General features: G+C 39.7%; 3 protein-coding genes across 3 annotated transcripts; 1 reads left to right on the top strand and 2 right to left on the bottom strand.

The window, feature by feature from the left end:
* Positions 1-5510: 5510 nt before the first annotated feature.
* On the top strand, positions 5511-6519 carry LOC103998460 (36.4 kDa proline-rich protein). Its single transcript, XM_009419943.3, has 2 exons — positions 5511-6295; positions 6398-6519. The coding sequence occupies exon 1, from the start codon at positions 5575-5577 to the stop codon at positions 6280-6282; it is 708 nt and encodes a 235-aa protein (XP_009418218.2). The 5' UTR covers positions 5511-5574; the 3' UTR covers positions 6283-6295; positions 6398-6519.
* Positions 6520-6959: 440 nt separating this feature from the next.
* On the bottom strand, positions 6960-8558 carry LOC135628507 (putative chloride channel-like protein CLC-g). Its single transcript, XM_065135204.1, has 3 exons — positions 8425-8558; positions 7216-8338; positions 6960-7142 (listed from the first exon to the last, which is right to left on the bottom strand). Exons 1-3 carry the CDS (start codon positions 8460-8462, stop codon positions 6981-6983), a joined length of 1323 nt encoding a protein of 440 aa, XP_064991276.1. The 5' UTR covers positions 8463-8558; the 3' UTR covers positions 6960-6980.
* A 207-nt stretch (positions 8559-8765) lies between these two features.
* LOC135629213 (putative chloride channel-like protein CLC-g) lies at positions 8766-9855 on the bottom strand. Its single transcript, XM_065136408.1, has 4 exons — positions 9647-9855; positions 9364-9564; positions 9113-9290; positions 8766-9035 (listed from the first exon to the last, which is right to left on the bottom strand). Exons 1-4 carry the CDS (start codon positions 9853-9855, stop codon positions 8766-8768), a joined length of 858 nt encoding a protein of 285 aa, XP_064992480.1.
* Positions 9856-14016: the final 4161 nt, after the last annotated feature.

Here is a 14016-nt window from a genome sequence, read left to right as displayed (position 1 = left end):
ATGGTGGGGGTTTTATAGGCTCCAATGGCTTAAAAAATAGAGCCAAAAAGTGTTTAATCTCATATTTTTGGGGTCCTGATGGTACCACCGTCATTACTAGGCGGTACCACCACCTGACACATGACACTGGGTGGTACCACCATCCAATCTGGGTGGTACCATCGCCTGACAAGGGTGGTACCACCACTAGCAACAATAACTGCCGATGGTACCATTGTCAGCCATGTTTTTAGGGGTTGGGCTGTTTCAAATTAGCCCTATTAAGGGCCCAATTGGCCCCTAATTAAGTTAATGGGATTACCTCCCAATCCTAACTTAATTTATGCTCTAACTATGATAATTAAGATATGATCACAGCTCTTCTTGTTCCGGTGCATCAATTGCTCTTTTGGCGAGCTTTCGATGTACTTCCGGCGAACATTCGACGAACTCTCGATAAGCTTCTGGATTTTACGACGATCTTCTCAGCAAGTTCTGACAAGCTACTTTGGCAAGCTCCTAGACTTCTCGGTTGATTCCGGTAGAACTTTCGACGAACGTCCGGACTTCCGACGAACTCTCAATCTCCCAATGTGATCTCGATCATGACTCCGACACAACACCCGCTTTATGTCTTACTGCTATCGTAGTTAATCCTACACACTTTTCTCAATATATAGATAAATTACAATTATCTTCATCATCAAAATCCGAGATTCAACAATATACTTAATCACAAGAATCCAACACTAATAATAATATTTTTATGCTAACTTTTAATCTAAATGTATAAGGTTGGGTATATACTAATCTTCAAGCTTATACTCTTCTGGCAAATGTTGCAAAATTTTTTTATATTGTTTCGCTCATAGAGTAATGATGTAATTTTAGGGATATTGATAATCTTGATTAATAAATAAAATTATTTTATTTTAAAAAATAATAAGTGACATCTTTTGAATGAATGACGTGGTGATAAAGGTTTTAAATTGTCATTGGAAAATTTGTCACCTTCTAACACTTGAGCATGGTCTACTTTGTCATATAATTAACAATAGATATTATGAAATATACAATTAACATAAATGGAGAGAGAGAGAGAGAGAGAGAGAGAGAGAGAGAGGAGAGAGTAAAAGAAATTAGATCAAAGGAGATAACAGTTGTGTATGTTTTCTTGTAAAGAACCTACGATGAGAGTAATTTGTTTTTATAGTGTAAAATAAATATGCTCGTTGGTATAGTATACACATCTCATGTTGGAGTCTGCATGTGAGCCTCTTGTATGTTATTTAATATAATAAAAATTATTTATCGACTAGTATCATAAGTAAAAAGATATTAAAATTAATTCTAATTAGAAAAAGATTAGGTCTTTAGGTCTGTCTTCTATTTTGTACTCCAAAGAGCATGGGATAATCTGTAACAAGTTTTTGCTGTAATTTTTTTTTAAAAGAAAAGAGAAAAAAAATAAATATATATGGAGAGAGCTGTGTTTTCTTGTAGAAAATGTAAATTTTTCTATGTATATAGAGAGGCGAATAAATGAATTCATTGACTGACTGACATAGTACGACAAATTGACTAAAGTTAATTATGTTTAGGAAAAAGATTCACCTGTGGGTTTGTCTTTCATTTTGTGCTGCCAGCAAAACGGGATAGTGTTGTTCATTTCTCTTTGGACAAAAAATGAGAGAGAGAGAGAGAGAGAGAGAGAGAGATAAAACATGTTAACTCATTAACTTGGAATTTTTTGACAGTGTAATATAATTAAAAATATAAATATCATTATATCTTTTATGATTTCAAATAAATGCTGACTTCAGATCTCCTTCCAAATAGTAAAACAATAACGATGCAATGATAGTTTAGAGATTTACTAAGGCCGAAAGACATCGATGAGATGTGTCATATTGTCACAACTTGTGTGGAACTCTAGCGATTATGTATGTGCCTTCACTTTCTAATTATTGGCATTAATAATTATATTAGATATAGCACTATTCATCCAACAAATATTATGAGCCCAATCCCTCATTAGTTCAAGACACATCTCAACTAATTCCTCACTTAGTCTACTAAATAATGTATAATATCATCAACTACAAATGACTCTTCTCGTCGACTAAATCTTAACGATTAATAAAATTAATTCATCTATAGTTCTTTCTTTAAACTCTTTAAATTTTATTTTTTTAAAAAAAAATATTAACTTAAATATCAAAAGAATATTTTTTGGAAGACACCTCGGTCATAATTCTTAGAGGGTTCACTACTGAACCTAATTATCTTCTTATGATAAGCTCCAATGGATAGATAGCTAATAAGCTTCAACACCTCGGATAATTAAATTATAATTTAACACTACTAAACACAAATCAAGAACAGGAAAACATGCAACTATGACGTAGCTTTTGCATTCTTAAGGTTGTCCGACAGAGGGGACACCTTTTGGATCAAATATAGGAGGGGACAAGGGGGAGACTGTTGGTGGTCAAATTATGAGCATGTCACGAGAACAAGCTCCCTTGTTGGCTTCCTAATGGACATGAATCAATGTGGTGGGGAAGGGGGGTGAAATGTTAGTAGTTCTCTTCCCTAAAAGCTATTATTGGTGCCGTCCAACTCACTGATGTAGGGCAGTGGTGGTGGGCGGAGACACCAACCACCTTATCGTGCCGTGCCACTATCACCCTACAATCCATGCTATAGTCGATCACATAACGTTTTCATCAGTCTCCATCCTAAAATACTAGGGTTAGAATTTGACCCATTATAGTAAAATATACTTTTAATACTTTACAAATTCATATTGAAAGATTTTTCTAAAAAAAATACTACTTTTAATACTTTACAAATTCATATTGAATGATTTTTCTAAAAAAAATACTAGTATTTATCGAAAGGTATCATCTTTTTTTTTAAATAATATCCCTATTTTAAAAAAATCTAAAATATCCCTCAAATATTTAACTTGTTTATATTTTTTTAATATTTATAATGCTTTATTAATGTACTGAAAATACTATAAATGTTATTAAAGAATATCATATTGTGTTTCTTTGATTATCATTGCTTATAGATCATTATCATATCATTTTTTTCATACTTGTAATTAGTTTGATTGACATTATGAGTCCATTTAAATATAAATATTTTTTAGTAAGGCTGGCTCATAGTGGTTTTTATATGATAGCCAAAACACTATAATAAGTCAAACTTTTGATTTTTGTTTGGGAGATATTATTTCTAAACTACTATAAATATTTATTTGAATCATATATCAAATGATTTTTAATATATTTTGATTTCATTTGAGACTTGGAAATATAATTTCGCACGATCATGCTTTTATTTTTATTTTCAAATCCAACCTTGTTTATGATACCATTTAGTGCTATTTTTTACTCTAAATATTTTGCATTGTTTTTTTTTTTTCAAACTATATACAGTTGGAATAACATGATTCAACCTAACCCAAGATTACTTGAACCTAAACAACATATATGTTATATGAAATTTTTTTATTATTTTTCTATATTACGATAAAAATGTCATATATATTTAATTATTAACTCAAAGCTTTCCTAAGGAGTCCATTTTTATTATATTTATTTCATTATTTATTTATTTACAGCCGAAGCATTTTTTTATTGTCCATCTCTTATAGCTCGATATTTTTTTACATTCGCTATAGAATATTGAAGAACTTGAAGAATTTAGCATGATATGATTCAGTCAAATCTGTCACTCTATTCAGATTGCTGTTCTATCCATCAATTTCTCATGTTTAAAACAACAAGGAAATTACCTAAACGAAAATAATTTGTTCTGTCCATTACAATACAACATAATCCGGGGGAAACAGTATTGGTAAATTATATGTAGAATATTCATAAAATTATAGTAATGATGATTTTAAATTAAATATATATATTCGATATAATTTTTGATAAAGCATTTGAGATTAATGTTAATGAGATATGATATAGTTTTACGATAGTGATCTCATATAGTCCTGAATAGACTTGAGATCGATACTAGCGATATTACATCTTTCTAATTCTAAAAAATAATAAATAAATTTCTTACATAATATAATGATTATTCTACCTTAAAAATAGATAAAAAGACTATCACTATTGCATTCTTTTTCTCTCAAGAAAAGTATGCTTTTAATCGGATGTTGCATTACTATCATAGAAGTCTCTTAGATAATAGGATGATTATTCTACCTTAAAAAAATGATAAAAATATATATGATAAACTACTAAAATTTTTACCAACTAAGCTAAGCTAGTTGACACATTCATATTAATATATTTATCTTATTATTTGAAAATCTCAACAATATTGTTATTATGACAAAAATAAAATTTACTTTTTTTTCTAGATCATATATAGCATGTATCTAGATTTCATACTATAAAAACATTATTTTCTTTACAAAAAAAAAAAGCATCCATGGGATAGGATCTGATTAACTATTAATAAGTATGATTGTCAATATTTAATTTAATTAAAAATTTATTCTTGAATTTCTTTATTATTCTCACCCTTCCAACATGAAATCCATTATCCTATTGGTCAACTAAAAAAATATTAATTCATGTAATATAATATTCGCTAACCTGTCTGCCACCTCACAGTGAATGATTGAGATTTAAATGCTATTATTTTTCGTAAACCGGCTCTGCCACCGGGTGATGGGGGGAGGGCCCACCTACGCCAGGAACCAGACAAGAAAAGGTAAAAAAGAAGGGTCACGGGTTTGCATAAATCCAAGCACCAAATCTACCATCGCACACAAGCCAGTCACGGACTGGTTATAATTCTCGCACCATTCCCCCCCCTTTTCCTTCCTCTCCCCACAAATATTACCCAGATTCATCTCTCTCTCTCTCTCTCTCTCTCTCCCTCATATGCAAGAGAAATCTTCCAGCTTTAATCTATAGAGCTTTAGTATCATTAGTTTTACTGGGGAAACCAGTATTTTACTCTGGTTATGTATTCGTGCATTAACACTTCATATGTATGCAAAGAACTACGTAGTTGATGCTAAGATAGAGATACAAAGCATTGCAACCGCCAGGTCAACAAAGTTGGCTCTAAATAAACCTCCCCAAACAAGCTCAGCAGACGTATGTACGTCTGGGGCAGATAAAACTATGGCACCATCTCACATCCGACTGCTCTGTGGAATCTCTCTATGCGACATGCTGCTTAGTTTTCTGTATTAAACTGCTATTTGTACAAGTAACTTGCCATATCGACTGATGATGAACCACAAAGATCTCTCTCTCTCTCTCTCTCTCTCTCTCTCTCTCTCTCTCTCTACTACTACTACTACTCCTCCTCAGGCTGCCAATTGCATGATACAGAAAAGACTTGTAAGCACCTTAGAGGATCGATGATGGATAAGGACGGGTTGGAAGCCTGTGGGCGGCTGCCCCACTCTCTAGCCTTATTGGTGCGTTCACGTGACTCCTTGTAGAGCTTCCCCATCAACCCTATATAAGTGTACCTTCTTCCTCCCCAAGCCTTCCACACCAAACACACTGCAGGAGTCCCATAGCTGAAGGAGTGATTCCTTCAACGATGGACTCCTCCAAGATCTCAGCCATCCTCATTACCTTCATGCTCTTCCTCTCCTCCGTTTCCCCCGTCGTTTCTGCTGGCACCTGTCCCCCCACCAAGCACAAGCCACCCAAGTCCAAGCACCATAAGCCGAAGACCCCCACTCACAAACCACCCATCACCGTCCCGCCGGTCGTCGGCAAACCACCCATCACCGTCCCACCGGTCATCGGCAAACCACCCATCACCGTCCCGCCGGTCATCGGCAAACCACCCATCACAGTCCCGCCGGTCATCGGCAAGCCACCTATAACCGTTCCACCCATCACCGTGCCACCAGTGATCGGAAAACCACCCATTACGGAGCCCCCAGTGGTCGGCGTGCCCCCCGTTGTCATGCCCCCGACGCTCCCGCCCAGGAACACTCCCTGCCCTCCTCCTCCTCCGCCTACAGCTCCACCAGCGTCGCCGAGTTGCCCCGTCGACACGCTTAAGGTCGGCGCGTGCGTTGATTTGCTGGGAGGGCTCGTGCACATCGGCATCGGCGATCCCGTGGTGAACCGGTGTTGTCCTTTGCTGCAAGGACTTGTCGAGATCGAGGCTGCAGTTTGTCTGTGCACCAGCATCAAGCTGAAGCTTCTCAACATCAACATCTACCTGCCGCTGGCACTGCAGTTGCTGCTTACTTGCGGGAAGACTCCACCGCCCGGTTACACATGCACCATCTAGAGCGTAGTCAAAGGTCTCTCGACCTGGAGTTGACCTTCCTTCCTTCTACCTCGTGTGCTTTTATTCTCAGCTTGCTTTTGATCTTATGACACCGCTCATCATCTTTTCGATGCAGGTTGACGAGAGGACACGGGGATGTCCGACCCACTGTCCAAGTGAAAGAGGAATGCATTCATTCCCTTGTAGTTTCAGTATGTTGTGCTCAAGTCTGATAATAAACAACCGTTGGAATCTCCATCTCATGCATGCATGTGTTGGATTAAGCTTACGTTTACAAGAACCATCAAAACTGGAAGAACATGACTTGTCGTAAACAAATTCGTGACCCATCACTTGGTGTCGCTCTACTTCTCAGGGCTAAAAGAAACACGGCCGGCCATATTATCTAACCCAAATTTTGAGCACCTAAAAATTGAACCCACAGTTACTACTTAATTGGATCGAATCGCACATATTTAACGTATCGGATCCACATCACGTCATATTATTATTACACGAGGAGTTGGATCAATATTGGGAGTTTAGTTAGGTCGTAATGGATCCCCAATCTTATCGAACCGGGTTTAATCCAATAGCAGACCGTGGTCGAAGTTCCATTCCGACCACACGGTTAAATTGGATCACATTGGGTTCGCCAAGCAAGCTCGAAGAGGAATAGACATGGACTGGTACTCGGCACGTTTCTTCTTACGAGCGACCTAAGAGGAAGCCCACATCAAACAAGCCCTGCAAAGTCTTCTCAAAGTGGCTCCCTGAAATCGCAATCTCTTCCATCTGCTCTTTCTCAGGAACGGATGCAATCCCAATATATGCTCGGCCATGAAGTCATGCCTTGTCAATATGCCGACCACCGGCGCTCTCTGCAGTTGCATGCGCACCAAAACTTAGTGAAGCAAAAGGGGATGGGAAGAGGACTCGGGATGAGGTGCTTACGGAAGATGACTTGGGAACGATCAACAGGTGTCTCAGTCCCATCTCCCGGAAAAGTATGAGAGCTTTCGCCAGCGACATCGTCTCCACCACCGTGTAAGGCGACGAGTTTGTGAAGGGATGCAAATCAACGAACATCTCCATCTCTTCTGCGCTTACCTCTACGTCCTCAACACGGTCGTGCTTCCCCGATCCACGCTTACCCAACTCATCAGCCCCGAATTGCCCCGCCGCATCCAACCCTGCGACGCTGCGTGTCGGCAGAAACCGCTTCTTCTTCAACAAACTCAGCAGGTGTGCACGGAGGACCAGGCCGTACAGCACCGGAGAAGAAGAGAACGGCGGCTCATCTATCACGGGGAACGCGTGGTGCCCCGTCGTCTTCAGTATGTGGACCACGTTACCCACCTTCTCCACGCCATTAAAGGTTCGTAAAGGACCTGCCACCACATCGCTAACGGTGAGATGCCTCATGTATGGTTCCGCATGGTCGTCGAGATAAGGAAGGCCCTTCAGTCTCAGGATCAGGTCGTAGATGTTGGGATTGAAGGCGTCGGCCACGGTTTTTGATATCAGGAGAACCAGCATCACCAGGGGAAGCAACAAGAGATCGTTGGTTAATTCCAGCATAATCACGCATACCGACACCGTCATCCTCATCGTTCCGCCGAGGAAGGAAGCCGAACCGAGGACGGCGAAGAGACCATGGTCGAGGTTCGTGTCGGAGCCCATCGCCATCCCGACGAGCCGTCCGTAGCTTGCACCGGTTAACATAATCGGCACGAAAAAACCGAAGGGCGCGGCGACGACGCCGTAGCTCAGGATGCCTAGAACGTAGGAGGCGGCAAAGGCGACCATGATGGAGGACTTCTGGAAGTCGTTATTCGTGCCACGGCCATACAGTTTCCGGATCGTGTCATCGTTGGTGTTGAAGAATAGACTGGCTAGATCGTTGTAATGGTCGGGAGGGCACTGGAAGTTCTTGAAGCCACCGGGATGAGCTACCGTGGAGCAGTCCTTGTTCGAGCAAGGTCTGCAGGGTGCCAACCATGGTAACCCAAACAGACAACAAGATATACATATGGAGACAGCAGCAGCCAGAAGCAACCTGTGGGCACGGCCTCTCCTGCACAAGTTAACAAGATTAACATTACTGAAACTTATTTGGGAAGATCGATCGATACGAATGATAAATCATCTATCTGCACATACTCATTAACAGGGCTGCATACGTGAAGAACCTTCACCATAAGAACATTGTACAGACTTCCTAACACTCCCCCAATTACTCCGAGGAGGATGACCGGAGGTAGATCGGCGAGGCGATAGGCAACGGTATCTGCTGTAACATCATACGCTATCAGCCCGCCCTTCCAATATAACCCACAGTTTCCTCTTCCGCAGATGTCGGTCAGTGCACGGAGCGTGACAGCAACTACAGCTGTCGTGAAGAATGCTCTCCAGATCAGTGCACTTCTCCACCTGTGATAGATATCAAGCGAACACCAAATGAAATCGATGAAGAAAGAAGACCGAACCAAAACATTGTGGCATTAGTACCATGAAGACAGCGATTCCAGGGCAAATAGAACACCACCGACCGGTGCACGCAACGCGGCAGCAACACCGGCAGCAGCCCCACAGGTGACAAGGTCACGCCTGTCTCTGTCGTTCTTGAAGTAACGCAGCCATCTGCATGTCATGCGATACTTGCGAGATCCACCTTGTCCGACCATAGCCCCGATGCATGCACCAATGTGCACCATGGGATCAGCCTTGCCCACGTGGAGCGAAGATGATACAGCAGCAATCGTACCGACGATCTACATATGAATCCGGCATTGATGATGGTGAGCCTTCGGAGTACTATTCTCTCAAGCGAATTCGATGGGTTTCTCACCTTTACAACGAGGGTGCGAAGCGAGAAGATGTCAGGAGCGTCAACGCCATTCAGATAAGCCTTCACCTCCGGTATTCCCGACCCGCCCGCGGCAGTCGAAACAAAAGCCGTGATCGCCGTCGCAAACGTCAAAAGGGCCAAATTTGAACCGGCAAACACCCAGAAAGCAGTCCAGTACCTTCAACTCACCGCCACCAGTTTAATCCAATGCATCAGGTAAGGAAAGGAGAAGTATCTGAAATGTGGCCTACTTATTGGCGAGCATGAATTTGGAGACGGTGACAAACTTGCGGCCCGCGATGTTCTCCACTGCAAGGTTGTTGAAGAAGCCAACAGCGCCGGCGAGGATGCCGATGAAGAGGCAGAAAGTCCACTTGAGGAACACATACTGCAATATGGCCGCCCGGCCTCGGCTCCTCCAATCCTGGTTGAGGACGTCGTTCTCGATCAACCTAACGAAACGAAACATTCAATCGATCTTTACACACCAAACGATCGGTTCTGGAACAGAGATGAACCGGACAGAGTCATCACTCGTAGTCGAGGCTCTCGATGGGGCATAGGTTGGAGCCGACGATGGCGACTTGGGAGGTGGTGTTGGCCGCGTGGCGTCGGAGATCGATGGGAGAGTGCTCCAAAAGAGGCTCTCTTACATTTCCTCTCTGCTGCTCCATCACCTCGGACGACGAAGACGACCGCGGTGGCGGCAATTCCTGTTCGTCAACTTGGGCTGCGGTCGCCATGCGAGAGAGAGAGAGAGAGAGATAGTCTGATGGGAATGGAGTTGGAGGGAGGAGGGAAGAAATAGGGAGCGACAGAAGGACAAGTCGTGATGATCGGAAGACCACTCCATCACAGCCGTCCTTTCCGTGGCCCCAAAAGACAAACCTGCACTGTGACTGAGATGCTAATTAATTAATTAATTAATTAATGTTATTTGGATTTCCTTTTTTTAATTTCGTCCTTTTTATTTTGTTTAAGTTTTTGGGATGACTAATTTCATGCAAATTTAATTAAGAAAAAAAATTATCGGATCAAATTATTTTTCTTTATTGAACTTGCGTCATGATTAAATTATTTTTTCACTCCAATGGCCATTAGCAATATGGAGGAGCCATACTTATATTATTTAAAGAAAAAGATTAATCACGCGTTACAACAGTCGGTGCTGAGTGGTGTGCCACAAAGATATTTGGGATCAGAAGTTGGAATCTTAAGATCAGTATCGTCTGGCGATCTGAACTTGATCCCATATTTCAACATGGAGGAGGCAAGTCAAAATGTTAATTCAATTAAACAAATGAAACAGAGAAATCATCAAAATACCCTTTGATTAGTAAAAGAGGACTCACACTTTTTTATTCTTTTGAAATATTAAGCTTTAATTAGATGTAGTTTTATAAAGTGTTCTTCAGAGTTCATACCTCTTTAAGTCGTAACCAAAAATTATATGATAATTAAATGATTTTGGGTCCTTGTTTAAAACTTGAAACCTATCGATTAAGACTTCACTAGCTAATTTAGTTGGCAGGAGGATTCAAATATTTTATCTTACATAAGAAAGTCAGATATGCTAACATATTAAGAATAAAATATGGATAAAAATGAGTTGTTTTTTCTTCGTGATGTCAATGGACTTATGAGATAGAGAGATTTGTATGGGCAACCTCTCTTTGCTATTTATAATACTATTTAAAAAAATTAATATTTATGAAAATTTTATTTTTTTTATTTTTATTCTCCTAATCACGAGCGTCAAGCTTGTTCTTGCAAGATACTACCAAGCCACGATGTCAAAGCTAAACAGAGAATATTTGGTTTATGATAGAATCCTAACAGGATTGGGTCCTACTCAATCAAGAAACAACTAATAAAACCCTATAAGATTGTAATAAACGTCACTTTATCGTCTCTATCCTATAAAAAAGAGTGGCTAAAGTTTATATTTGGACCTTTGGGCTTCTTAACCATCGTCCCTTTTTATTGGACCAGTTGATTAAAGTTGAGGGCAAAAAGAGTAACCCACTTACGAAGCAACCCTTAGGACTAGGGTTTGGAGCCATACATGCGAATAAAATCTATCTATAATTATATCTACATATAATTGTATATGAGATTCTATCAGTTTCATCATTGCATTAAATCATCTCTAAAAATGTTAATGAATTAATCACTATAATGTAGTATCATCATCTCTATAGTCTCCACTTGAGACGATGATTACTTTTTATTCTCCCATCAAAGTTATTTTGTTTCTTTCTGACTACTTTGGTTATACTAAAGAAAATTTTAAAAAACTTCTTGGATTACCGGTGCTGCAGGAGTAAGCAAATACCATCCTTTATTACATTTCTGGCTTCAGTGTTCTTCGATGATTCAATTCAATCAACGATCAATCGAGCGACGAGCAACACTCTTGCGACAAGCGACAAGTAGAGCTACAAGCGATCGATGGAGCGGTGAGCATATTACGCACTTAAGATGACATTTTAAGGGTATAAATCTATCTTATGCAGTTTATAATTATTAAATATAATACGAAATACATCAATTCTCATTTGAGAACACCAAATACATTCAATTCTCATTCACCCAAATAATAAAACTTATGCAGTTTATAATTATTAAATATATCATTCAAAAACTTCATAAAATACGAAAGCCAAACTCAAAAAAATCATTACCAATCACTTATAAACTCATAAATACCATAATCATAAATCAACAATTTATCAAGAGGTCTTTTAACATTTTTAATTGCACACAAACTCATACAGATTGAATGATGATGATGAAATCAATTGATTTATGATCTAATCTATATGTTGAGAAAAGTGATGCAAAACTAACTATGATTATGAAAATGTAAAACAATTAGAGAATCGAACGATGAGTCGAAGTCAAACATTGGGCTGAAAGAATCGGACAATATGTCAAGAACGGATGGATCGAGTATTATGCCGAAGGTTTGGATGATGTACCGAAAGCTCGCTAGGAGTTCATCAAAAGTTCATTAAAAGTTTGGATGAACAATTGACATGACAGACAACTGAGATTGCTAGTATTATAATTGTTTGTCTTAATTATTATAGTTAGATGTCAATTTCAGTTAGGAATAATCCTACTAACTAAATTATGGGCCAACTGGGCCCAAATCAGGATTGAATTGGGCCGGATGGATAGCCCATTCAGTGATTTGGAGCTATGTAAAGTGATGGCACCGTAAAGACTAGTGGTGGAATCGCTTGAGGCTTAACCTCTCAGGTACTGTTTGGGCGATGCTACCGCCTAGACTGGACAATGGTACCACAGACAATTAATTCTGTCAGGCGTTGGTACCACCAGAGCCTAGTCTCCAAGGCTCTATCAGGCGGTTGTACCGCTTAGAATGGTGACAATACCATTAAAGCAGGGTTGTTAGGCGGTGGTACTATCCAATAATGACGATGGTACTATTAGTACCTGAAAATATGAGATAAGACACTTTTTGGTTTATAAATACCTTAATCTTTTTTGCTTACCCAAGTGAACGAAAAACTTATGATCTAAGTGAGAAAACAATATTGTAATTCCTTGAGAGTTCTCCTTCTCTGATAGAATGAGAGAATGAAGAATGAAATTATAAGGATAAAGCAAAAGGCACACTTCAAGTAGTATCATGTGAAGTCTATTTATACATAGTGAAAGAGGATATTTCTTTAACTGATAACAGAGAGATTTCCTCATGCAGTTGAGGAAATCTCATCTGCTATGCAATTGAGAATATCTCTCTCTAATCAGAGAAAATCTCTCTGTTATCGTGCCCCCGCAAGATCGAGCTCCTATCAAGGATACCGATCTTGGATCGATAAAACAAAAATAGTTTACGTGCTAGAGGCTTCGTGAGTGAGTCTGCAAGTTGATCAGCCGTATGGACATGAGAGACACGAAGTTGATGTCTGACAACTTGATCTCGCACGAAGTGAAAGTCGATGGCGATGTGTTTCATGCGCGAGTGGAACACTGGATTGACACATAAGTAGGTAGCTCCAACATTGTCACAATATATTGTGGGAGTATGAGTAAAGCTGACTTTGAGTTCCTTGAGGAGATTTATGATCCAGTTGAGTTCAGCAGCAGTGGTAGCAATAGCACGATATTCAGCTTCAGTTGTAGACCGGGCCACTGTTTTTTGCTTCTTAGAACTCCAGCTGATTGGATTAGACCCAAGAAAGATGACATATCTTGACGTGGAGGTTCTATCATCAAAGTTTCCCGCCCAATCAACATCAGCAAAGGCATGGAGATGAAGTTGAGTGGTTTTGCGGAGAAAGAGACCATGATCAAGGGTCCCTTTAAGATATCGCAAAATTCGTTTAACCGCAGACCAATGTATAGCAGAAGGTTGGTGCATGTATTGAGACAATTTATTGACTGCAAATAAGATATCTGGGTAAGAGCCAAGTATTGTAAGGAGCCAAGTACTTGCCGGTATTGAGTTGAGTCCGTGGTAGGGCTGCCATCACATAATTTGAGTGATTCACCAGTAGAGAGAGGAGTAGCAACTACTTTCGCATCCTGCATATTTGTCTTTGATAATAAGTCTTGAATATACTTTCTTTGAGAGAGAAAGAGACCGGAGGATGTAAATGTTGCTTCCATTCCTAGAAAGTAGCTCAATGGTCCTAAGTCTTTGAGGGAGAATCGATCAGCCAATTGATTTAAAAATGTCTGAACCTCCAAGGGATCATTGCCTGTAACAATAATATCATCTACATAAACTAGAAGATATATTGTATTTCCATGATGTTGTCGGAGGAATAAAGAGGTGTCAGACTTGGAGTTGATGAAGCCAATTGATATCAGAAACGATCCAAGTTCAGTATACCAAGCTCTGGGAGCTTGACGGAGACCATAAATGGTGG

This window comes from Musa acuminata, chromosome BXJ3-1 (assembly GCF_036884655.1).
Source record: "Musa acuminata AAA Group cultivar baxijiao chromosome BXJ3-1, Cavendish_Baxijiao_AAA, whole genome shotgun sequence".
In the NCBI taxonomy this organism is placed as follows: domain Eukaryota; kingdom Viridiplantae; phylum Streptophyta; class Magnoliopsida; order Zingiberales; family Musaceae; genus Musa; species Musa acuminata.
This window is presented reverse-complemented; position numbering and strand designations above follow the sequence as displayed.